The 23,579-nt window shown below is 45.2% G+C and overlaps 1 protein-coding gene across 1 annotated transcript in view; it reads right to left on the bottom strand.

Moving 5' to 3' along the window:
• Positions 1–4,262: 4,262 nt before the first annotated feature.
• abcc1 (ATP binding cassette subfamily C member 1 (ABCC1 blood group)) overlaps positions 4,263–23,579 on the bottom strand; it is a gene marked incomplete at its 5' end in the record, with an annotated part of 54,805 nt that continues 35,488 nt past the window's right edge. Inside the window, 9 exons of the mRNA XM_079565438.1 lie at positions 4,263–4,470; positions 5,814–6,008; positions 15,477–15,643; positions 16,326–16,484; positions 16,623–16,772; positions 16,919–17,020; positions 19,148–19,274; positions 19,344–19,543; positions 21,967–22,277. Of these exons, the coding sequence (XP_079421564.1) occupies positions 4,362–4,470; positions 5,814–6,008; positions 15,477–15,643; positions 16,326–16,484; positions 16,623–16,772; positions 16,919–17,020; positions 19,148–19,274; positions 19,344–19,543; positions 21,967–22,277 (1,520 nt within the window). The 3' untranslated portion in view covers positions 4,263–4,361. The remainder of the gene's footprint in view (positions 4,471–5,813; positions 6,009–15,476; positions 15,644–16,325; positions 16,485–16,622; positions 16,773–16,918; positions 17,021–19,147; positions 19,275–19,343; positions 19,544–21,966; positions 22,278–23,579) is intronic.

Here is a 23,579-nt window from a genome sequence, read left to right on the forward strand (position 1 = left end):
TTTGCAGTGATGCCAGACTCTTTTCATTCCTGGATGGTGTATTTAACTACTTTGTAAATCTTTTTATAACCTAACCCAGCTTAATACTTCTCAGTAACTTGATCCCGGACCTGTCTGGTGTGTTCTTCATGAAGCTTCTGCTCCACAATAGTCTCTAACAGACCTGAGACCTTCACAGAGCAGCTGTATTTGAACTGACATTAGACACACAGGTTTACTCTATTTAGTCACTGGGTCAAGTGATCATTCAGAAATCATCAGGAAACTTCTGAAGGCAGTTGGTTTGACTAAGGGTGCCTATACTTTTGTACATCACGCTTTTCAGTTTTCTATTTATAAAAAAAGAATGTAAATTATGTATACATTTCATTTCACTTTGTGATCGTGTGTCACTTAGTGTGTGTCTTTCACAATATATTTAAGTTGGTGGTCCAATGCGTGGAAAAACGTCGAAAAGTTAAAGGGGTACTGACACTTTTTTATACATATAGTGGGACAAAATATTCTGATTTCGCTTTGGCCTTGTTTGGCCTGTTTTGACGAAAACAACACACGTTGCTATTGTTCGTAAAAAATAACTCAAATCGATGGTAGTTTATATTTTATTAGAAATAAACTTAAATTACAAAGTACAAACATGTATATTTACAGCAGAATAGAATACATTCAACTGAAGTTTAGAGATTCTTCTCCCTGAAATAAAAAGTGCAAATCTCTCATGGCTATACCGGTCTCTCCTTTTCATTCCTTATTTTATTTTTTTTTTTTTTAAATAGCCACAGCACTGACCAACAGAACACGATTATCCCTCCACTCCCCAAATGGGTCTATAACAATATTTCAAACACTTTTAACGCAATGTGATTTTGGTACATTTTTGTTTAAAAGTTTCATATTCTCTACATATTTGGCTTATAACATAAAAGGAAAAATCTAATAAAATCAAACATATTTCAATATCATTCTGTCCAAACCAGATGCACTCTGAAAGTCTGTAACGCCTCCTCCATAAAGATATAGACGGAGCTGGACGGTGGACCGGAGAACAAGGCACGACCGCTCCTGACCTACTGCGACTGTAACATTGACCTGAAAGGATAAGGGAGACTTGTTCATCGTCATCAGATTGTGAATTTTCTAAACACTTTGTGACGGCGAGCGACAGGAGGACACCATGAACACTCCTGCTCCCACTGCACCGGGCTGTAGAGGGCGCTGGAGAGGAGCAAAGGAGCTCTAGTTCGTACCACGCTCTACACAGCAGCCCAGCAATATGTTCAGCTCATTTGATTCTATTATTACTCATGTGCTGTGTATATTCTATATTTCGTCATCATCATCATCCCATTCTAACGTTTTAAACTTCCTATGCACAAGCACCTTTTCTGCTCGATTATCATATTCCCACCTCGGGTACCATTAAATGACACCAGTCTGGCATCGGAAAAATACACACAAAAAAATATCTTCTATCTTTAGATCAAAGTTTTAATGCTGTTGGTCCATTATTTATTTTTTGCCTAAGTTTGCCTCATTTTCCCCATTTTTTTTAGGACTATATTTTCCTTATTTCCCCCGCATTTATTCCTTTTTGACGCTTTTAAATATTTCCTTATTTTTGCCACAATTTCCCCCCAAATTACTCCCAATTTTTCCACTCATTTCTAAACATGAACCCCATATTGTAAACTTGCAGATCTCCCACACATTATTGTTCCTTTTTTCTGGTTCAAGAAGACAAATATTTTCGTATAGGTATCGTTAAAGTATTGACATAAAAAAAAACTCCCAGTCCTATTCCTATCTTTTGTTTCTAATCTAATCCACTAATCCCTGTGGATCAATCTGAGCCCAACACTGTGCAGGCTCAGATTAATTAAAACTTCACCTTTTCAATATCCAAAGTAATACATTGAAAAGTCAGTTTTGAATTATTTTCACCCCTGAATTTAGCTGTTGTATCTAAAGTATTAATAAATATGCACCAAATATTATTAATATCTCGGTTTTTCATTTCAAATGATTAAACATTAAGGTAACGCTTTAGAATACAGTCCGCGAGTTCCAGGTGTAAGTATGGGTAACAAGAAAGTAATTACACATATAAGTACAGGTATTCTTACATGTGTAACAAGGGGGAACAATGTGTAACAAGGCAGTACAAAGTGTCGCAAAGGGGAACAATGTATAACAAGGAAGTACACGGTGTGACAAAAGGGATCAATGTATAACAAGGAAGTACATGGTGTGACAAGAGGGAACAATGTGTAAAAAGGAAGTACAAAGTGTTACAAGGGGGAACAATGTGTAAAAAGGAAGTACAAAGTGTAACAAGGGGGAACAATGTATAACAAGGAAGTACATGGTGTGACAAGAGGGAACAATGTGTAAAAAGGAAGTACAAAGTGTAACAAGGGGGAACAATGTATAACAAGGAAGTACATGGTGTGACAAGAGGGAACAATGTGTAAAAAGGAAGTACAAAGTGTAACAAGGGGGAACAATGTACTTCCTTGTTATATATTGTTCCCCTGTTACAAGTTGCAAGAGTACCTGTACTTACATGTGTAATTAGTTTCTTGTTACCCGCACTTACACCTGGAACTCGCGGGCGTATTCTAAAGCGTTACCAAAATTAAAACTTCAACTCAACAGTCAAAAATTCACAATCGGATGACCAAGTCTTCCACAGAGCGTTTCATGGAAAGCTGCCATGACATTTTGTGTTGATATTGAACTAGCTCTCGTCAAAATGAGACAGATTCAGGAGATTGTGTTTTGGGTGGGCGATTGAAAAACAAACTCGATAAATAGATAAATAATAACTCATATAACTTATATTAATGTTCCTAGAGCGCGATTTGGATTTGATCACAATTCTTAAAACTATATTATCTTTTTTCAAGTAACTGCTTCTTCTGAGAATCCACACTTCACTGTGATTGGTTGAATCCTCCTGTCACTCACTCGATGGAGTCCTGTCAATACGCTGCAAAAGAACAATCTTGATGAGTTTATTATCGATTTCCATTGGATTAACCGAGATGATTTCACTAGTTCCTCAATCTTAGTTTTAAAGCTGCATTATGGAACTTTATATTCGGGGAAAAAAAGCTGATCTTTGTGCGTGTTTGAACTTTCTATGACCTCGTGGCTGTTTGTGGTGGTTAGATTGACGTCTTTACTTTCCAGGTTTTTGAGGGTTTTTGGTAGGTTTTCTGATCGGAAAACTTACCAGAAACCCTAACAACAATCGATCCGGGAGCATCCTAGAGGCCACTGGGATGGAAAGTAAAGGCGCCAAGCTAACCACCCATATCCATATGCACTAATATCAGTGCATAATCAACTTTTTTTCAACATAAAAGTTACATAACGCGCCTTTAATAGACCAGGCTTATTTGCCAGTGAGGTAAGAAAATAGCATTTGTCCTACAGGCAGTTTGACTGTTATTTTGAGCGAGATGACCTCAGAACCAGTAAGAAAAGTTACAAAAATAGCAAAATATTCTCGATATCAGCAACTTCAACTTCTAAATTCGAGTCATTTAAATCCCACCTCAAGATTGTTTTTTGTAGGGCAGCAGGAGTGCGTGGGGCATGTGTTTGGAGTTTAGGATGAAGTAAAAGACCTGAATTATGGAGCATTCTTTGTGTCAACAAAATGTGAATGTTCTGTTTTGCATCTTTTTAACACTGAAATAACATGTTTGATGTTTTTGGTCCCCAAATTTGAGTCGCTGAATATTCATTACACATGTTTCAAAGTGTTTTAAATTCCAAATGAAAAAAATGTGCCTTTTAAATATTCACTGCATTCTTTTTCCACACCTGCAATTCAATAGTCTACATTCAAACACATAAATTTAACCTTAAAATATTCAATTAAAAAAAAATCTTAAATTGAAAAGTGTAAATTCACACAGAACGTCCTGGACATAGAGTTCCTGAGTCCCGGACGCTCTCTGGGAATTTCACCATCTGACTGTTGAATTTGAAATAATTAAAAACAATGCAGTTAATTGAATTCAAAACACTTTGTATAATGTGGACTATTCAGTGTCTGAAAATCGATGACAAAAAATATATTATGTTATTCCAGTGTTAAAAAAAAACAAAGCATAAAATTTAAACATTTAAAATTCACATTCCATACTGAGTCACCACAGAATCAACAATACAGAAAGATCCCAATTAGAAAAACAATGAGATGTTGTATTGTCATCGTCCGCCATTACCTTTTGGACCAATGTAACTTTTCTTTTTTTTCACAAATCAAACGTTAATGAAACTAAAAAGATAAATAAAACTTTTTTCTTTGTAACAACGGAGTACGGGTGACGGAGACTTGTGAGCAGCTATCAGAGCAGCCCGGAGTCTTTGGCCATGTTGTAGAAGAGTCCTCTCTGAGCCACCAGTTTGTCCGGACTGTCGAACTCCGCCATCTGGCCCTTATCCAGGACCAGGACCCTGCGGGAGACGGGACACAGGTGAGATCAGCTGTGCAGTTGGTCCCACCTGGAGGGCGTACACACAGGCCTGCCAGGGGAAGAGCAGTCGAGCAGCCCCAGGCACATTGGGGTCAGTTTGGTCAAACTTTCCACCATCTATGTACTCGCCACGCATCAGAACACGCTTGTGTTTCCACTACACGTACACAACTGCAGTTGTTGTGGGTGGTACCCCCACAGAGGAGCATGCTGTTTTGTAAGTCGTGATGAGAACAAATGCTGCCTTCTGGTGGGAGTTAAGGAATCATTCAGAGGAGCCAAGGCTAATACTAGAGGAAAGAAGCAGCTAAAAGACAACTGTGAAGGTAAGCTACATGTTATGATAACACCAGCTAAAGTTGTGCTAATGTCGGCAAAATCCCCTTTTAGAACAGCGGTATGATGTTGTGAAATAGAGGGCTGTCCTCTCTCTCGTTGGCCAATCAGAGGCGTCTGTGCTTGTCACGTTAGTCTCGGTTCAGCGCTTTAGCCACAGCCAGAGGTCGGTCCTAAACCTATACCTGGTCAGACCAGTTTGGCCCTGGCTCTGCAGTGGAACAGCTCGCCAAACCGGTTTGACCAGGCACTGGGCTGTGTAGTGTCTGCCAGTGGAAAAGAGGCTTTTGTTCTGTATCGTGTTGGTTATGTATCATTGTCTGTCTATGGGACAGTAATAGCCCAAGAAAATAATTCAGGCCCGACTCTTTTATTCAGTGAAGCTAGCTCAAATTATATTTATTATAATGTGAAACGTAGGTGCATGCTGATTGTTGTTAGGAACAGTTTCGTACACAGGGCCATCGGGATGCTAAACCGGCCGTGGATTAGCTGGACTTTAACAGCGAATTGTAAGTTTGATCGTCTTTTATACTTATAATTGTGCTGTTTACTCGTATTTCTGCGCTCGTTGTCGATGTCTGACATTCTTCAGGCGTTCCACTTTTGTGTGTCTCCTTTGCAGATGTTTGTGTGTTGCTTGGCCAGGGAAAGGGGGGAAGTGTGTTTTTCCTGCTGAATCAGCTGCAGTTTTCACTTTGGTCGCAGCATCTGTTTATGTGCTAGTCCAGGAAAGACCACATTTATTGTTTTCATTTCTTTAAAACAAAATATTGAATCAAAAAATGGGGAAAATAATTGTGTTTTTTTTTCTTTTCTAAAATCACCCAGCCCTAGTTCATTGTGCAAGACATTTTAAATATTGTCGACTGGACCGGGGTGATTGAACTGGGGATGATTTGCTTCCATCTTCAGAGGCTTTCTCTCGCTGCTGTGGTCGTAATGTTGGACGGACTACACCTGAGTAAATGACGGCGGGCGCTGTACCTGGTGTAGTCCATGATGGTGTTGAGGCGGTGGGCGATGGTCAGCACCGTACACTCTTCAAACTGGGAGCGGATGGTGGACTGGATCAGGTGGTCCGTCTCCATGTCCACAGCCGCCGTGGCCTCATCCAGAACCAGGATCTTGGTCTTCCTCAGCAGAGCGCGAGCCAGGCACAGGAGCTGCCGCTGCCCCACGCTGCACACACAGAGGACCACAGGAGGGCGGTCAGGTCACGTCAATTCACTAGGCAACTTTACCACTCTCTACTTATTGGAGCAGTGGTGGACAGTAACAAAGTAAAACACTTAACCCTTGTGCCTTGTTAAGGGAAATCTGCGTATCGGATGGTATACTTTTTGCGATAACTTTTGCTGTGGTTTTTCCAATTCCCATAAAAATGATCACGGAGGTGTGTTTTTACATGATTTTAAACATACCCGTTTCATTTGGTTCTGATCAGATTTGACTGCATGAGAAGTTTTGTACCCTCTTGGAGTGCTTCGGAAATCTGTGTACCCATAGACTTCCAGTTTTTATGCGATCAACCCCTCACTTTAATGTAAAAAATATGTCATTATTAGTTTGGGCCATTTTAACCCCTTCCCTCCCTTGTCTTTATTATAGCCTGATACTACAACCATGCAGCACTGGTTTATTCATGTCTAGAAACCAGACCTTTTTTATTTTTTCTCTGTAAATGGTTTGGATGTGCTGTCAGTGGGTCCCCCTTTGAGTCTGAGTGATTGGAATGAAAAAATATGTCCCAGGAGTGTGTCTATGGATGGTTGATCAACAGGCTCCAATTTCCTCATGTAAAGCCATTATGCTCATAAACAAACTGTAAAAAGAACTCAAAGCAACACATTTTGCTCCTCTTGTAAGAGGGGGAATTAGTTTATTGAATTAGTTTATGGTATTAGTTTAAGCAGACACTGTTTAGTCATTCCTGTGATTTTGATGAAGATCAGACCACATTTAGTGACCAAATTTAGGCAGAAATGTGAGAAATGTGAATGAATGAAAACTTTTATGCAGTGCAGGCCTTGTTTTTGAATTAATATTCCACTTAAAAGAAACAGGCCACCATTTTTACATACCGAGATATGTTCTTGCCTGAGCTTAGACGAGTTGATGCGTACCTGTCTGGTCGTTTTGGGTGACTGAGGGCACGAACAAAGATGTTGTTAGCATTTGGCCTCTCCCAATGGCTTCCTATAGCTCCAAACTGGGTGAAGTTGGAAGCGACCAAGCTCTTCCACACGCACAAAGACCAGACAGGGACGGATCAACTCAGCTCGACTCAAAGCTCAGGTAAGAACTTATCTCAGTATGGAAAAACGGTGGCCTGTTCCTTTAATATCTTGTGAATATGTCCGCATGTTTATGTCAGCAATCCACAGCAAGAGTATGCAATTTAAATATATTTTCAACATAATCTGAAGTAGAAGGACGCAAACATTATTTGAAGGCTTGGGGTTGTCCAAATGTCGTTTGAACAATGAATAAAAACAACCAAATGAGACTGAGGACCCTGCAGGTTATATTAGCCAAGTGACTGCAGTTCTAACTGCACTTCCAAAGCCTTTCCTCAGGGAGATGATACTGCACACTGCAGGAGTCGTCCTGCCAAAGTGAAATACAGCCAGTCCCTAACCGGCCGCTCAAGTGACAAGACGCCAGTGATTTGTGACTGAACAGAGATGAGGTCATTAACAGAGCCGAGGTCCCGAAAGGAGCCGAGTTCCTAACTGACCTGAGGTCCCTAACTGACCTGAGGTCCCCAACTGACCCGAGGTCCCTAACTGACCTGAGGTCCCTAACTGACCTGAGGTCCCTAACTGACCTGAGGTTCCTAACTGACCCGAGTTCCTAACTGACCTGAGGTCCCTAACTGACCCGAGGTCCCTAACTGACCCGAGGTCCCCAACTGACCCGATGTCCCCAACAGACCCGAGTTTCCTAACGAAGTGGAGGTCCTTAACTGAGCCCAGGAGCCGAGGCAGTAACTGGGGCGGTAGCGGCCCAGCAGAGTTCATAGAGTTTTTGAGCCTTGCAATGATGCGCAAATGTTAGGAAGTCCCGTCTGGTGTAATGTGTGTAGATTTGCCTGGGGACATGTTGAAGACTTCTTTTGGCAGCATCATGCTGTGGGGGTGTTTTGCTGTGGGAGGGACTGATGCACTTCACAAAATAGATGACATCATGAAGAAAGAACACTATGTGGAAAAATATTGGCGCAATATCTCAAGACATCAGTCAGAAAGTTAAAGCTTGGGCACAGATTTGTCTTCCAAAAAAAACATGTCTTGGCCTAACCCTTGTACATGTTGTTAAAGATTGATAAATAAATTGGACAACACCACTGTCATGGAATATAAATAACTACAGACCAATTTCCATCATTAATAGTGTAGTAAAAATATTAGAAAAAGTCGTTTTTAACCAAATGTCTGATTACATAATCAACGCTAATATTTTGTCTCTATATCAGTCTTGTTTTAGACCAAGGTTTTCCACAACAAGCGCTCTACTAAAATTCTCAAATGACATATTCTCCTCCTTAGATTCAAAAAAACAAACAGGCGCTATATTCATAGATTTATCCAAAGCATTTGATTTGGTAGACCATTATCTCTTGCTTGATAAATTATATGCTATTGGTTTCTCTCAACAAAGTGTGCTCTGGTTAAATTCATATTTACACCAAAGATGCACCTCCGACTTTAAGATTATTGATAAAGATGTTCCGCAAGGATCCTCTCCGAGTCCTCTGTTGCTTTCGATATTTATTAACGACTTGCCAAAGGTTTGCGTTAACTCACAAATTCATTTATACGCTGATACTGTCATTTACTCATCCAGAATTCTCCAAATTCAGCGCACATTACTGATTTCAGCTTGGTTCAAAAATGGATGAACTACACAAACTCTTACTCAATAAGATGTTAAAAAAAACATAGGAAAGGTCCAGCTATAGCAAACAATTTTTAGACCAAACCATTACATTTTTAGACCAAACTCTGATATAAAACGTTGACCAATTCAAATATCTGGGTCTTCATTTTGACTCTGGGATGATAAAACCACACATTGATTCTATCATAAAGAATATATTGCATCGCTTGAGAACTCTCAACCATTCTCATATCGGATCACCTGGCCCATCACATTGGGCATGAACATTTCCTTTGCTGTCCCCAAAACCAAGCGTGAAATAGCTTTCCGGAACCTCAAAACCTTCTGCTCTCTCTGCTCTACTTGCTACAAAACTGGTAACCCCCCCTCCCCCCATCGTCTTGCAACCAATCTGAACTGGTCACCCACTACGACACTCTTTCCTCCTGTCTTGGTGAACTGGCTCCTACAAACACACTGCCCCCTGGTACACCCCTGAGCTCCATAAAATGAAATCCCATAAACGCCAGCTTGAGAGACTGTACAAGAAGTCTGGTTTAACTGTCCATCTCCAAACCTACACAGACTACATACAGCAATACAAAGATGGCCTAAATTCTGCCCGTTCCAATTACTTGTCAAACCTCATCCACTCTGAAAACCCCAAATCTCTTTTCTCAACAATCAATTCACTTCTGAAACCACACGACAACATCTCATCCTTTACCACAGCCAAATGCAATACTTTTCAATCTTTCTTCCAGTCCAAAATTGACACCATTTACAGTTCCCTCGATCTCTCCTCTGCTCACTCAGCTCCCCCTGATTCACCTCCCAGCTCCAATCAGCACCTCTCAGATTTTACGCCCATCTCCTCTGTTCAGTTGACAAAACTTCTATCAGGCATGAAAACTCCCACTTGCTCGCTGGATCCCATCCCCTCTCCTAGTCTCGATCGTGATAACCCTGCAAATTTCCGGCCCATATCCAATCTACCATTTCTGTCCAAAATTCTAGAGCGTGTCATTGCTGCTCAACTTCAAACCCATCTCAACTCCAATAGTCTGTTCGAACCATTCCAGTCCGGTTTTCGGCCGAAACACAGCACCGAAACAGCCCTGCTTAAAGTCACAAATGATCTCCTGCTCTCCTCAGACTCTGGCCACCTCAGCATCCTCATCCTCCTGGACCTCACCGCAGCATTCGACACTATCAGTCACTCCCTCCTCCTGTCCCGCCTCAAATCCAACCTCAACATCACTGGCTCTGCTCTGTCCTGGCTTCAGTCCTACCTCTCAAACCGGCAACAGTTCATCCACATCAACCGCTGCTCCTCCTCCATCGCCCCCCCTATCTCAGGGTGTTCCCCAAGGTTCGGTACTCGGTCCTCTCCTCTTCATCCTCTACATCCTCCCCCTCTTGGCAACATCATCCGACGTCACGGCCTTTCACTGCTACGCTGATGACATACAGGTCTACATCTCCACCACATCCATAGACTCCATTATCCACCCTCACCCACTGCCTGAGTGACATCAAAACCTGGATGAAACACAACTTTCTAAAACTAAACAGTGACAAAACAGACATCATCATCATCGGCCCAAAAAACATCACCAGATCTGCTCAGGACTTCTGCCTCAACTTCGACAGCACCACCGTCACTCCGTCCCCTCGGTGTTCTCCTCGACCCCACTCTTTCCTTCGAACCCCACGTCAAGCAAATAACCCGGACTGCTTTCTTCCATCTCTAAAACATATCACGACTCCGCCCATCCCTCACCTTCTCCGCCGCTGAAACTCTGACTCATGCCTTCATCACATCCAGAATTGACTACTGCAACAGCGCCCTCTACGGCTCACCATCCAAACCCCTCAACAAACTCCAGTACATCCAGAACTCCGCTGCCCGCCTCCGTGAACACATCACCCCTGTCCTTCAGAACCTCCACTGGCTCCCCGTCCCTCAACAGTTCAAGGTCCTCCTCATCACTTTCAAAGCCCTCCATAACTTGGCCACTTATCGGAGTGTGCATTGATCAGAGTGTGCATTGATCGGAGTGTGCATTGATCGGAGTGTGTATTGATCGGAGTGTGCATTGATCGGAGTGTGCATTGACCTGAGTGTCCATTGATCGGAGTGTGCATTGATCAGAGTGTGCATTGACCTGAGTGTGCATTGATCAGAGTGTGCATTGACCTGAGTGTGCATTGATCAGAGTGTGCATTGACCTGAGTGTGCATTGATCGGAGTGTGCATTGACCTGAGTGTGCATTGATCAGAGTGTGCATTGATCGGAGTGTGCATTGATCGGAGTGTGCATTGATCGGAGTGTGCATTGATCGGAGTGTGCATTGATCTGAGTGTGCACTGATCGGAGTGTGCATTGATCTGAGTGTGCACTGATCGGAGTGTGCATTGATCGGAGTGTGCATTGATCGGAGTGTGCATTGATCGGAGTGTGCATTGACCTGAGTGTGCATTGATCAGAGTGTGCATTGATCAGAGTGTGCATTGATCAGAGTGTGCATTGACCTGAGTGTGCATTGATCAGAGTGTGCATTGATCGGAGTGTGCATTGACCTGAGTGTGCATTGATCAGAGTGTGCATTGACCTGAGTGTGCATTGATCAGAGTGTGCATTGATCAGAGTGTGCATTGATCGGAGTGTGCATTGACCTGAGTGTGCATTGATCAGAGTGTGCATTGATCGGAGTGTGCATTGATCGGAGTGTGCATTGATCGGAGTGTGCATTGATCGGAGTGTGCATTGATCTGAGTGTGCACTGATCGGAGTGTGCACTGATCGGAGTGTGCATTGATCGGAGTGTGCATTGATCGGAGTGTGCATTGATCGGAGTGTGCATTGACCTGAGTGTGCATTGATCAGAGTGTGCATTGATCAGAGTGTGCATTGATCAGAGTGTGCATTGACCTGAGTGTGCATTGATCAGAGTGTGCATTGATCGGAGTGTGCATTGACCTGAGTGTGCATTGATCAGAGTGTGCATTGACCTGAGTGTGCATTGATCAGAGTGTGCATTGATCGGAGTGTGCATTGACCGGAGTGTGCATTGACCTGAGTGTGCCTTGACAGTAGGAACCAGATACTTACATACACTATATAAAAAAGATATTAGCTTTTTTTTTTCTCTGTTTCTGACATGAATCCAGAATTAACGTTTTGTTTTTTTTAGGTAAATTCTAACTTTCAAAATGATTTCTCTTTGGTCAGGAGGGCCAGCTCCTCCGTCCTGGGCTGCCCCCTGGACTCTGTGGAGGAGGTGAGGAACAGGAGGGTATAAGCCAAGCTCACCTCCATCGTGGACAACACCTCCCACCCACTGCACGGGACAGTAGAGGAGCTGAGCAGCTCTTTCAGTGGCAGACTGAGACACAGACTGTACAACAAGACTGTAAAGCAACATGTACAGTAACCCCCCTTTGCAAAACTACGTGCAATAATCTCTGTATCAGCTGCACTTTATTCCCTGTACCAGCATCACTTATTGACATCCTGCACTAGGACTGTTTACACCCAGATGTTTGACTTTTTATAATCTGTTCTAATTTTTATCCTATTTTTATTTATTCTTATTCCTTATTGTTATAACTCCACCCCTTAAGATTTTTGCTTTTACTTATTGTACATAAGATACCTCTGATATGAAGTTTACATACACTAAGATTACTACACCTTTTAAACAATTGGGGAAAGCCCAGATGACGATGTCATGAAATTGGAAGCACAAGTCTGGTTCATCCTTGGGTGTCATTTCAAGACACCTTAAGGCGCCACGTTCATTGGATTTCTCATTCTTCTGGCATTTAGCAAATAGAAATATTTTTTGAATTCTAATTGACTAATTGAATTGATTAAAAGTTAATTCTGGTTTCATGTCTTTTTATAAAGCGTATGTAAACATCTGGGTCGCTGCTTCATTGTAGACCTGCAGTATCTGCATATAAAAGCAGCAGTCGAGCTTTCACTTGTTATGACGTTAAGACATGGTGCCGGAGGAGGAGCCGGCAGGGGGGGCGGGGGTAGCAGGGCAGTAACTCTAGTCTGTGGAATGTGACAGCAGGGCACCTTCAGACCAAAACGTCCCGGGACAGCTGCTGACACTGCTCAGAGCTCTCTGCACTGACCCCATTGCTGATGTAGGCCAACATAGCATAGTTATAAATATGGGCGACAGTGGCTCAGGTGGGACAGCAAGTCATTTTAGAACAGAAAGGTTGGCGGTTTGAATCCCAGCTGCAGCGGCAGACTGTCGCTGTGTCTTTGGGCAAGATCAGGGTTTAAACAGTCAGATATAATGCTTTGTAATGCCATGTTCATGTTCAAATACTATATCCTTAATGCCATAAACATATATGTGCATATTTCATTTGACATAGTCCATGTAATGTTTCTGCAGGTGGCAGCAAGTCAAATGCCTAAACTACTACTAAAAAGTCATCTTGAAAGAAGTACTTTTATTTGAGTCTAATTTCAAGAAATCTGTCAATGGGGCAAGATATTAATAAAGATGCGCAGCTGGAACCCCAGAGGAGCAGAGAGGGTGCTTTAGAGGGAGCCAGAGAGGGTGCTTTAGAGGGAGTCAGAGAGGGTGCTTTAGAGGGAGCCAGGGAGCCAGAGAGGGTGCTTTAGAGGGAGCCAGGGAGGGTGCTTTAGAGGGAGCCAGAGAGGGTGCTTTAGAGGGAGCCAGAGAGGGTGCTTTAGAGGTAGCCAGAGAGGGTGCTTTAGAGGGAGCCAGGGAGGGTGCTTTAGAGGTAGCCAGAGAGGGTGCTTTAGAGGGAGCCAGAGAGGGTGCTTTAGAGGTAGCCAGGGAGGGTGCTTTAGAGGGAGTCAGAGAGGGTGCTTTAGAGGGAGCCAGGGAGGGTGCTTTAGAGGGAGCCAGGGAGGGTGCTTTAGAGGGAGCCAGGGAGGGTGCTTTAGAGGGAGCCAGGGAGGGTGCTTTAGAGGGAGCCAGAGAGGGTGCTTTAGAGGGAGCCAGGGAGGGTGCTTTAGAGGGAGCCAGGGAGGGTGCTTTAGAGGGAGCAGAGAGGGTGCTTTAGAGGGAGCAGAGAGGGTGCTTTAGAGGGAGTCAGAGAGGGTGCTTTAGAGGGAGTCAGAGAGGGTGCTTTAGAGGGAGCCAGGGAGCCAGAGAGGGTGCTTTAGAGGGAGCCAGAGAGGGAGCTTTAGAGGGAGTCAGAGAGGGTGCTTTAGAGGGAGCCAGAGAGGGTGCTTTAGAGGGAGCCAGAGAGGGTGCTTTAGAGGGAGCCAGAGAGGGAGCTTTAGAGGGAGCCAGAGAGGGTGCTTTAGAGGGAGCCAGAGAGGGTGCTTTAGAGGGAGCCAGAGAGGGAGCTTTAGAGGGAGCCAGGGAGGGTGCTTTAGAGGTAGCCAGAGAGGGTGCTTTAGAGGGAGCCAGAGAGGGTGCTTTAGAGGGAGCCAGAGAGGGTGCTTTAGAGGGAGCCAGAGAGGGTGCTTTAGAGGTAGCCAGAGAGGGTGCTTTAGAGGGAGCCAGAGAGGGTGCTTTAGAGGGAGCCAGAGAGGGTGCTTTAGAGGTAGCCAGAGAGGGTGCTTTAGAGGTAGCCAGAGAGGGTGCTTTAGAGGGAGCCAGAGAGGGTGCTTTAGAGGGAGCCAGGGAGGGTGCTTTAGAGGGAGCCAGAGAGGGTGCTTTAGAGGGAGCAGAGCGGGTGCTTTAGAGGGAGCCAGGGAGGGTGCTTTAGAGGGAGTCAGAGAGGGTGCTTTAGAGGGAGCCAGAGAGGGTGCTTTAGAGGGAGTCAGAGAGGGAGCTTTAGAGGGAGTCAGAGAGGGTGCTTTAGAGGGAGTCAGAGAGGGTGCTTTAGAGGGAGCCAGAGAGGGTGCTTTAGAGGGAGCCAGAGAGGGTGCTTTAGAGGGAGCCAGCGAGGGTGCTTTAGAGGGAGCCAGAGCGGGTGCTTTAGAGGGAGCCAGAGAGGGTGCTTTAGAGGGAGCCAGAGAGGGTGCTTTAGAGGGAGCAGAGCGGGTGCTTTAGAGGGAGCCAGAGAGGGTGCTTTAGAGGGAGCCAGAGCGGGTGCTTTAGAGGGAGCCAGAGAGGGTGCTTTAGAGGGAGCCAGAGAGGGTGCTTTAGAGGGAGTCAGAGAGGGTGCTTTAGAGGGAGCCAGAGCGGGTGCTTTAGAGGGAGCCAGAGAGGGTGCTTTAGAGGGAGCCAGAGAGGGTGCTTTAGAGGGAGTCAGAGAGGGTGCTTTAGAGGGAGCCAGAGAGGGTGCTTTAGAGGGAGCCAGAGAGGGTGCTTTAGAGGGAGCCAGAGAGGGTGCTTTAGAGGGAGCCAGAGAGGGTGCTTTAGAGGGAGCCAGAGAGGATGCTTTAGAGGGAGCCAGAGAGGGTGGTTTAGAGGGGGCAGAGAGGGTGCTTTAGAGGGAGTCAGAGAGGGTGCTTTAGAGGGAGCCAGAGAGGATGCTTTAGAGGGAGCCAGAGAGGGTGGTTTAGAGGGGGCAGAGAGGGTGCTTTAGAGGGAGCCAGAGAGGGTGCTTTAGAGGGAGCCAGAGAGGGTGCTTTAGAGGGAGCCAGATAGGGTGCTTTAGAGGGAGCCAGCGGGAGCACTGTGTGGAAGAAGTGGAGGTGGCGATCAGTTTCCTCAAACATGTTTGCACACAGGAGTCGGGACAGGCCTCGCTGAACTCGCGAGAGACAAATTATAAAAACAATAACCATAATAATAATAATGTGTTTTTATTATTATTCAGGCCAAAACTCCTCAAATGTCCCTAACGTACTGACACCTTTCAAATGATCCTACCTGAGGTTCTCCCCTCCTTCGCTGCACTCATGCTCCAGCTTGTCCGGCAGCCCAGTGACAAAGGCTTTGAGGTGGCTGAACTCCAGGGCCCTCCACAGCTCCTCGTCGCTGTAGCTGTTGAAGGGGTCCAGGTTCATCCGCAGAGAGCCCGAGAAGAGCACCGGGTCCTGGGGGGAGGGGACACGGCACTTTACAAACAGGAAGTCCTGGAGTTAGACGTTCACGTTTCTGTCCAGCACTTTGAAAATGCAGCTCTTCAACCGCTGTCCTCGTTTCCATAGGAACAGCCTGTGGCACATGTGGCTGTATATGTGTGTGCAGCATAGGACACAAAGATAGGGTCGATAGGGTCACTGGGAGAGGGCTTGTTGAGCGACGGCTATCGCCAACTCTCAACTGGCCCATTCTACACTCCAGCTTTTTAACACACTACACTATAAAGAAAAAATAAATAAAACGATATTACACAGAATATAATATGCCTGTCCCTACGCAAGTCAAAAGTGTGATTCAAATGTTTTGAATTTAATCATTAGAAACAGCATTAGATTGTTTTTTTAACCTATACCTGACAGACCTACAGTGTAAACCTGTGATAAATCTCTAATTACATCTTCAAAACAAAGATTAACGACGTAGTAATGCTTTTTCAGGTTTACTTCATTCTATCAATTGTTTCCTTTTCTTTGGGTTCATTCTACAAACATCTGTAACAAATGTACCAAGCTGCTGTGTTATGTGTTATGGTAAGTCTTAAGTTTAAAACTGATGATTGTATCGTTGATAACCTGAATCTGTTCCGCTCAGGAAGGACTTGTTTGAGTTTCAAAATGCTAACTAAACAGTGACCTGTGGGATAATGGTGATCCTGGAGCGCAGCTGGTGCAGGCCCAGCTCTGAGATGTCCACTCCATCGATGAGGATCTGGCCCTCTGAAGCCTCGATGATGCGGAACAGCCCCATGGTCAGAGAGGACTTCCCCGCCCCTGTCCTGCCCACGATCCCCACCTACAACACACACATAACAGAAACCTCTTTAGAGATGTCTACAGTGCAACAATTACATCCTTCAGTGTTTGTTCAGTGTGTGTTTTATATTGTGGCTGTGTTGGAGCAGCTTTGGGAGACTCTACAGACTCCACAGACCTTCTCTCCCCCGGTGATGCTGATGGACACGTTGTGGATGGCCATATCCAGGTCTTGGCGGTAGCGCAGACCAAAGTTCCTGATTTGGATGCAGCCTGTGGAGGGCCAGGGGTCAGGAGGGGGGGCGGGGCTCTGCACGGTCCACTCAGCCTGGGACAGACGAACAAAGCATGAAAGCCGAGAAACAAGCATACAATGTACACAGGCTGTGAAAGTGGAGCGTGTGAAGTCCGGTCTGATGGTCTGTCTCTGTGTGGACGTGAGCAGAAAGCAGGACCTGTGTGTCAGAGTCAGACCTCTTTGTCGGTGTGGCTGTACTCGCGCACTCGCTCCACCGCCACGATGTTGGTCTCCAGGTCCGAGGACATGCGCACCAGCCAGTTGAGGGAGGCGGTCAGCTGCACACAGACACAGGACAGGGCTACGATCACCCACTGAGCTGGCACGGAGCTATTCACACACCAAACCTTAAACTAACATCGTTACATCCTAAAGGAGCAAATACAGCCGAGAGTGCAAATCAGTTCAAATAAGTGTCAAATAAATGAATTGAAAATCCTTTACAGGGACAGACATTCATCCTTATTGTGAGTCAGTGGTATTGATAATACAACTGCACAGCGCCACCTACTGCTCATAGAATGAGTATTAATAGGCTTTTAAAATGAACCAAACACATTGACAAATGGACTTCTTGCGTTGGAATGGAACATTTATAGAGATATATGGAATAGAAAGTATTTGAGCTGCTGCTGTAACGTCTGTTTTGTTTTGTTCCTGCCTTGTTCCTCCGCCGTTTGAGTTTTGCTGGCCAATTAAAAGTCTCTGCAAAAGAATCAAGTTTGTCTGCGCTGCAGTCGCTATAAACAAACTGCAAACTGTTCTCAACGCAGGAACAAACAAAGGGTGTCCTGCCCCCTGCTGGCCGGATTAGGTCCCGAAATGATCATATCATTCTGAGCAGAATGTGGTAAAAGTATTTGCCTCTGCTCATCACTGTACGCTAGGTTCACTGTATTAAAGCAGAACTAAGTAACTTGTATTACCCCCAGAGGAACTACGAAAAGGATTGATTGATTGATTGATTGATTTATTGATTGATTGATTGGGGCGTCTTTCATCTCCCCTGATGTGTGTTATGGATGCTTACGAGAGGCCAGGCGGAGCACGCAGCCACGACATGGTGGACTCAGGACCAGCACTTTGGTTTTGGGATTTAACTTTAGACAATATTTGTAGAAAGAAGAAAACTTGCACGAGGAGACGGCGACATGAGGTGCCAAACGCAGACACGTTTTACTTTCTCTTTTGACTCAGTCTTTAGTGATATATCAGCGCTTAAGAGCACACTTTCTCAGTGAAATAAGACTACGGACTCTGAATGTAGTTTCCAACACTTTTCAAACACAGTTTAGTGTTTATATATGCGCGTAATGCTGTAGATGCAAATGCCTCCTGTTAGAAGTCCCACACACAGACACCTAATGGTCATGAATTGTCATTATGCCTTTGTCCTTAGTGTAGTGTGGTTGCTTTGTTTAGTGTTACCCGGCAGTCAGGAAACGAGTCGAGCCGCCAGGCGGCGAGGGACAGTCAGCACTTCGAGTTTTAAGTCTAATTCATGCTTACACAAGCTCTGCTCAGAGCGGCTCTACTTCGGGGTTTTCACCGGAATATCTATTGAAAGAAAGTATGAGAAATTCATGTTTGATTGGCCCGTCTGATTGTCTCATTTTACTGATCACGTAGTAGTAAGTTTGAGGGAAAAAGAAAATCTCCATTGTGTAATTGTGTTGTGGAACAATGTGCAATCTCCCCCTTTGTCTTTTCTGTCTGCGTAGTATTTACGGACAATTAATGAGTAACAAAACCGCAACATGCTGCCACACCTGCAGTGGCGCTTATGGCCTCTAGGGGCAGGAGTTTTGCTTTAAGCCGTGCCTAATAACAAATATAATATGAGGCAGATTTTTATAAAACAAGCAGTGTTTTGCAGCGTATGATTTAGAGAATGCTTTTATGTGGCTGAATAGGATATATATGAATATATATATATATATATGAATAGCAGCGTTAGAGCACCACGTTTATTTGACGACTCTATGAAATGCCTCTGTGCATCTTGAGATTTGCATCTTGTTGCTGATGAAGCTGAAATATAATGAATGAGTTCAGTGATTTTTAACAGCAGTTTGAGAAGTTTATATACAACTCAATGCTCAATTGTATGAAAAATAAAACAGGCTATATATAAAACATTAAAATAGCACATTGAGTCGCTTTTGTCTTAAAAAAAAAAAGAAAGAAAATAATCGCAACTAGTTTTCTTATCAAAATGGTGCAGCCCTAGGAGGGATCACATTATCTGTCAATGTAGTGGAGTAAAAGTAATAAGGTACAGCTCTACTTAAGTAGAGTAGTGCAGTAAATTGACTTTGTTACAGACACCATGTTTCAGAAAAGGGTAATGCCCTTTGATAGTTCAGGCTCCAGAGGTTTGCTGGTCACTGTTACAGTGAGGTCACCTGCAGGGCGTAGGTGATGGACAGGCCCATGATGCCAGGACTGAGACTCCTCCGCGCCATCACCGCGAACAGCGCCGCACACGACACGATGCAGTTCCCCACGAACTCCAGGCGGATGGCCAGCCACCTGCAGAGGACGGGGACAGTGAACACGCGTGTGGAAGTGTCCCTGGTATGAGCCGCTGGGGAGTCTGACCTGTTGGCCACAATGCTGGGGAAGTAGGCCTCCTGGTTGTGGTCCACCCTCAGGTCACTCTCCCCGATGAAGCGCTTCTGCTCCCTGAAGGCGCGGATGACCGAGGCTCCCAGCAGCGTCTCGTTGAAGTGAGTGTAGATGGGAGAGCGGCTCACGGACTCCAGCCGCTTGAGCTGCCGAGACGAGGCCACGTAGAAGCGCTGCGGAGACACCGGACACTTTGTTAAAGGGACAAATCATGCAAAATACGGTATTGTTCACGGAGTTAGGACTTGGGAGAGGTTTTATAGCAATTCACGCATGAGGCATATGTTTTCCCCAGTGGGTGCCCAGTCAGAATCGATCTTTCGAACGCGTGTTTATGAGAAAAGGAGGTGACAGCTCATGATCTAGATGTTACAGTATATCTATTGAGTCGTAATTAGGGCAAATTTGTCTGGGTGCCCAAAGATTTCAGTGGGTGCTCGAGCCCCGCAGCACCCATGGATCGGCCCTGCCCCTGAATCCTGCCCTGCCTTTCTTACAGAAATTTTTTGGAATTTTAAGAAAGGAATCCCATAATATAATATTTTATATATATATATTTTATTCAGGCAGTGATGAGGCCTGTTGCTGCGCCACACCCCGTGGCCTCTGCACAGCTCATTTGAGCTAAGATGACATTGACAGATGACATGGCGTTTATGGAGTAAATATTAGAGCTGGCTTCATAAATACATCAAGACCAGAGGGTGCAGTGGAGCAGTAAAAGTTTACTACAGGTGATCAAATACAAACAACGTGAGGAGAAAAGAATCAATGGAAGTGTTTAAACTGGCTACATGAGATCATGAAGAAATTGAGCACTATAGTTTATTCAAGTTGGACTTGGACTCCGGTGCTTAATACTCACATGCCCTTTTGGCAATAAAGAAACATCAGGATTATACCAGGTACATGTTCCTCGCACAAACATCACCACAATGTTTCTGAAGGTTCTCTCAGAGCACCAACCTGGAGCCCGATATGAAACATGGGCTTCTACCGGTCTGTCCAGTGCCATGTGCCACTCTCTGCGTTTGTCTCAGTGAAATTAGCACCAACAACTTATGATGTTTGTGCAAAACATACCACCTGTTTGTGTCCTTTTACAAAGTCTTCATTGGTGCGCATAAACGTGCACGCTCATACCCGTATGTGCACTGGAGCTGAGGCCTTACACGGGAAGCAGGACTGATCCGGCTGTAACTCTGTGCTTTAACTGACTCATCCCTGGACAAAAGTCTGACCAACTGGGTTTAGGTCCAAAGCTCGGGTCACATGACCTTGTTTGTTTGTATACTTTATTGTCCCCGTAGGGAAATTTGTCCTCTGCATTTAACCCATCCTTCGATGCCACTGGGGTGACCCGTAAGGAGCAGTGGTCGACGGCAGTGCCGCGCCCGGGGACCCATCTCCATGATGTGGAGCCAGGCTGATGGTCAGAATCACCTGGCTGGAGGATTCACCTATTTCCCCTTTAGTGGTAGGGGAAACCGGAGTACCCGGAGGAAACCTACGCAGACACGGGGAGAACATGCAAACTCCACACAGAAAGGCCCCGTCCTGGTGGGAATTGAACCTGGGACCTTCTAGCTGTGAAGCGGAGGCGCTAACCACTGTGCTACCGACCTCTCCTCACTCACTGACCTCTCCTCACTCACACCACCCGGACACTGACCTCTCCTCACTCACTCCACCCGGACACTGACCTCTCCTCACTCACACCACCCGTACACTGACCTCTCCTCACTCACACCACCCGGACACTGACCTCTCCTCACTCACTCCACCCGGACACTGACCTCTCCTCACTCACTCCACCCGGACACTGACCTCTCCTCACTCACTCCACCCGGACACTGACCTCTCCTCACTCACACCACCCGGACACTGCGTCCTCTTCTATACATAAAGTTTTGTTGATGGAATATACAATAAGATGCCAGTACATGTGATCAGAGAAGCAGAGTTGACCCCTCCCTCTGCGTCACTCGCCTTCCTTAAAACCCATTCCTCATACCGCGTTTAGAGAAATCTCATTCATAAGTCCCTTTGCATTGCCTTTAATGGTCAAATGGAGGCGGGCAGAGGGCGTGCCGTGATGTCCACAGCTTTTTGCTCCACGTGGAATCAGTGAAAGAGAGATTGTGGTCAGGTGTGCGTAACGGCGCATACGCAGGGTTTTATCAACGCACACACACACACGCAGTTTTGTAAATGAGGCCCCAGAGCAGTGCACGCTTCAGGCCACTCCAGACGAGCAAACCAAACTCAGAGAACTAAACTCAAAGATAAAGTGTGCTAAACTAAACCTGAAGAGGAGGACAGAGAGAATGGGTCTGTAGATGTGTTGCTAAAAATGCACAGAGCAGACGTTTCTGTCACGAGGCGCCCTGGACGTCCTCTCACTGTATTCACACGGAGTATTTCTCTAGTAAACAGGGACTTGTTGGACAGTTTGTGTCAAACCTGGTGCAGTCCCATGCAGTAAGACGGAAATATATGACTCATTTCTATTTTGAAATTGTTTTAGGTCAATGTTGCCTCTTGCAATGCAGTGTTAAATAATGGGTCAGAGGTCCGAGAGCCCACATGACTTTACCTGCACAAAGAAGTAGAGCACTCCCAGGAAGGGGATGATGATGGCCACCAGAGGAGTGGCGGTCAGGATGACCACGCAGCAGCTCAGCACGTTGAACATGGAGCCTGTGAACATCTTGAGGATGCTGGGGATGACGGAGTCGATGGTGTCGATCTCTTTGGAGAAGCGATTCACCAGGTTCCCGCTGGGCGTGCGCTCGAAGAAGGACACGGGCGAGCGCAGCACATCGTGCAGCATGCACTGGTGCAGGTAACGGGAGGCCAATATACCCCCGATGGACATGGACAAGGAGTATCCGAATACTGCCACTCCTGCACAGGAAACACATGTCAGGCAGAGGCAGAGTGGGGAACATAACATGTGAACAGGGGAACACATACATGTAGTGATATCAGTTTGAAACTTCTGCTGTAGATTACTGGCATGAATATGGAAAAAAATGTATTGCAAGTTTTCTGTCATTTTACGTTTTATGTTTTTACGCTTTATTTTCTGCACAAAAAGTTACATAATGCACCTTTAAAGGAACTGCACACGATGGAGTGACAGTCACAAAATGAGATGATTCTATAGACGATTCCAACAAGCTAACTGATCCCAAAGAGCCAGCAGCACGCATCCCGCAGGGTTTCCGTTAGCCGGCAGACATAACAGTGCTTTAGAGACGGGCCTACATATTAAAAAAGGTTTAATATTTCTACTAAGCAGATGAAGTGCCAACATCGCACTGGAAACGCTTTGCTCTTTGTGCATCGTCACATCCTCCAAGAGAACGGCGGCCAAAAGCTCCATTTACTGTTATACAAGTGTATTAAAGGAACAGGCCACCGTTTTTCCACACTGAGACATGTTCTTACCTGAGCTTAGTGGAGTTGATGTGTACCTCCCTGGTCTTTAGAAGCGACCAAGCTCTTCCCTGTTTCCCCTATTTAAAGCACTTCAACGTCTTCACTCCTATAGAATTCTCTGCACAGAGTGCTCCTGAGGTGTTATTACGCCTGACAATATAGTTCACCTTTTTATTTGCTTAGAAAATCTACATGTTTAATTCTAAAAACGTAGAAGAGCTTGGTCACTTCCAACTTCACCCCGTTTGGTCCCATAGAGGAGAGGAGGAGAGGCTAAATGCTAACAACATCTTCGGTCTTTTTGCATGTTTGAGCGCACCAGACGGTTACGCATCAACTCGGCTAAGCTCAGGTAAGAACATATCTCAGTATGGAAAAATGGTGGCTTGTTCCTTTAAGAACTCAAGAGATAATACATTTGATTCAGTTATTCTTTAAACCTGTGCATGTTCAACCAAACTAAACCGGAGTGTGGTCAAGAGGCGCATTTCTTGTCTTCGCGGTGTTCAGAGCCGCTCTGAGTGCTGCAGCTGAGGGCACGGTGAAGCGCTCGGGGCTGTCTTTTGATCAAATTAGCCTTTAATACTCTAGTGGTGAGAAATTAATAGCTTTTTATTTTGCACTGAAAGCCACACCCGGAGCATCCTGGGCATTTTAAGCCCAATCCGCACTGTGCAGCTGATACGGCAGACAGATCTGGAAAAGGACCGCGACAGGGTTTAACACCTGTCTGCCATTCACAACATTTTACAACCTCCCGGCCAA

The sequence above is a fragment of the Gobius niger genome (genome assembly GCF_951799975.1).
Source record: "Gobius niger genome assembly, chromosome: 10".
Lineage (NCBI taxonomy): Eukaryota > Metazoa > Chordata > Actinopteri > Gobiiformes > Gobiidae > Gobius > Gobius niger.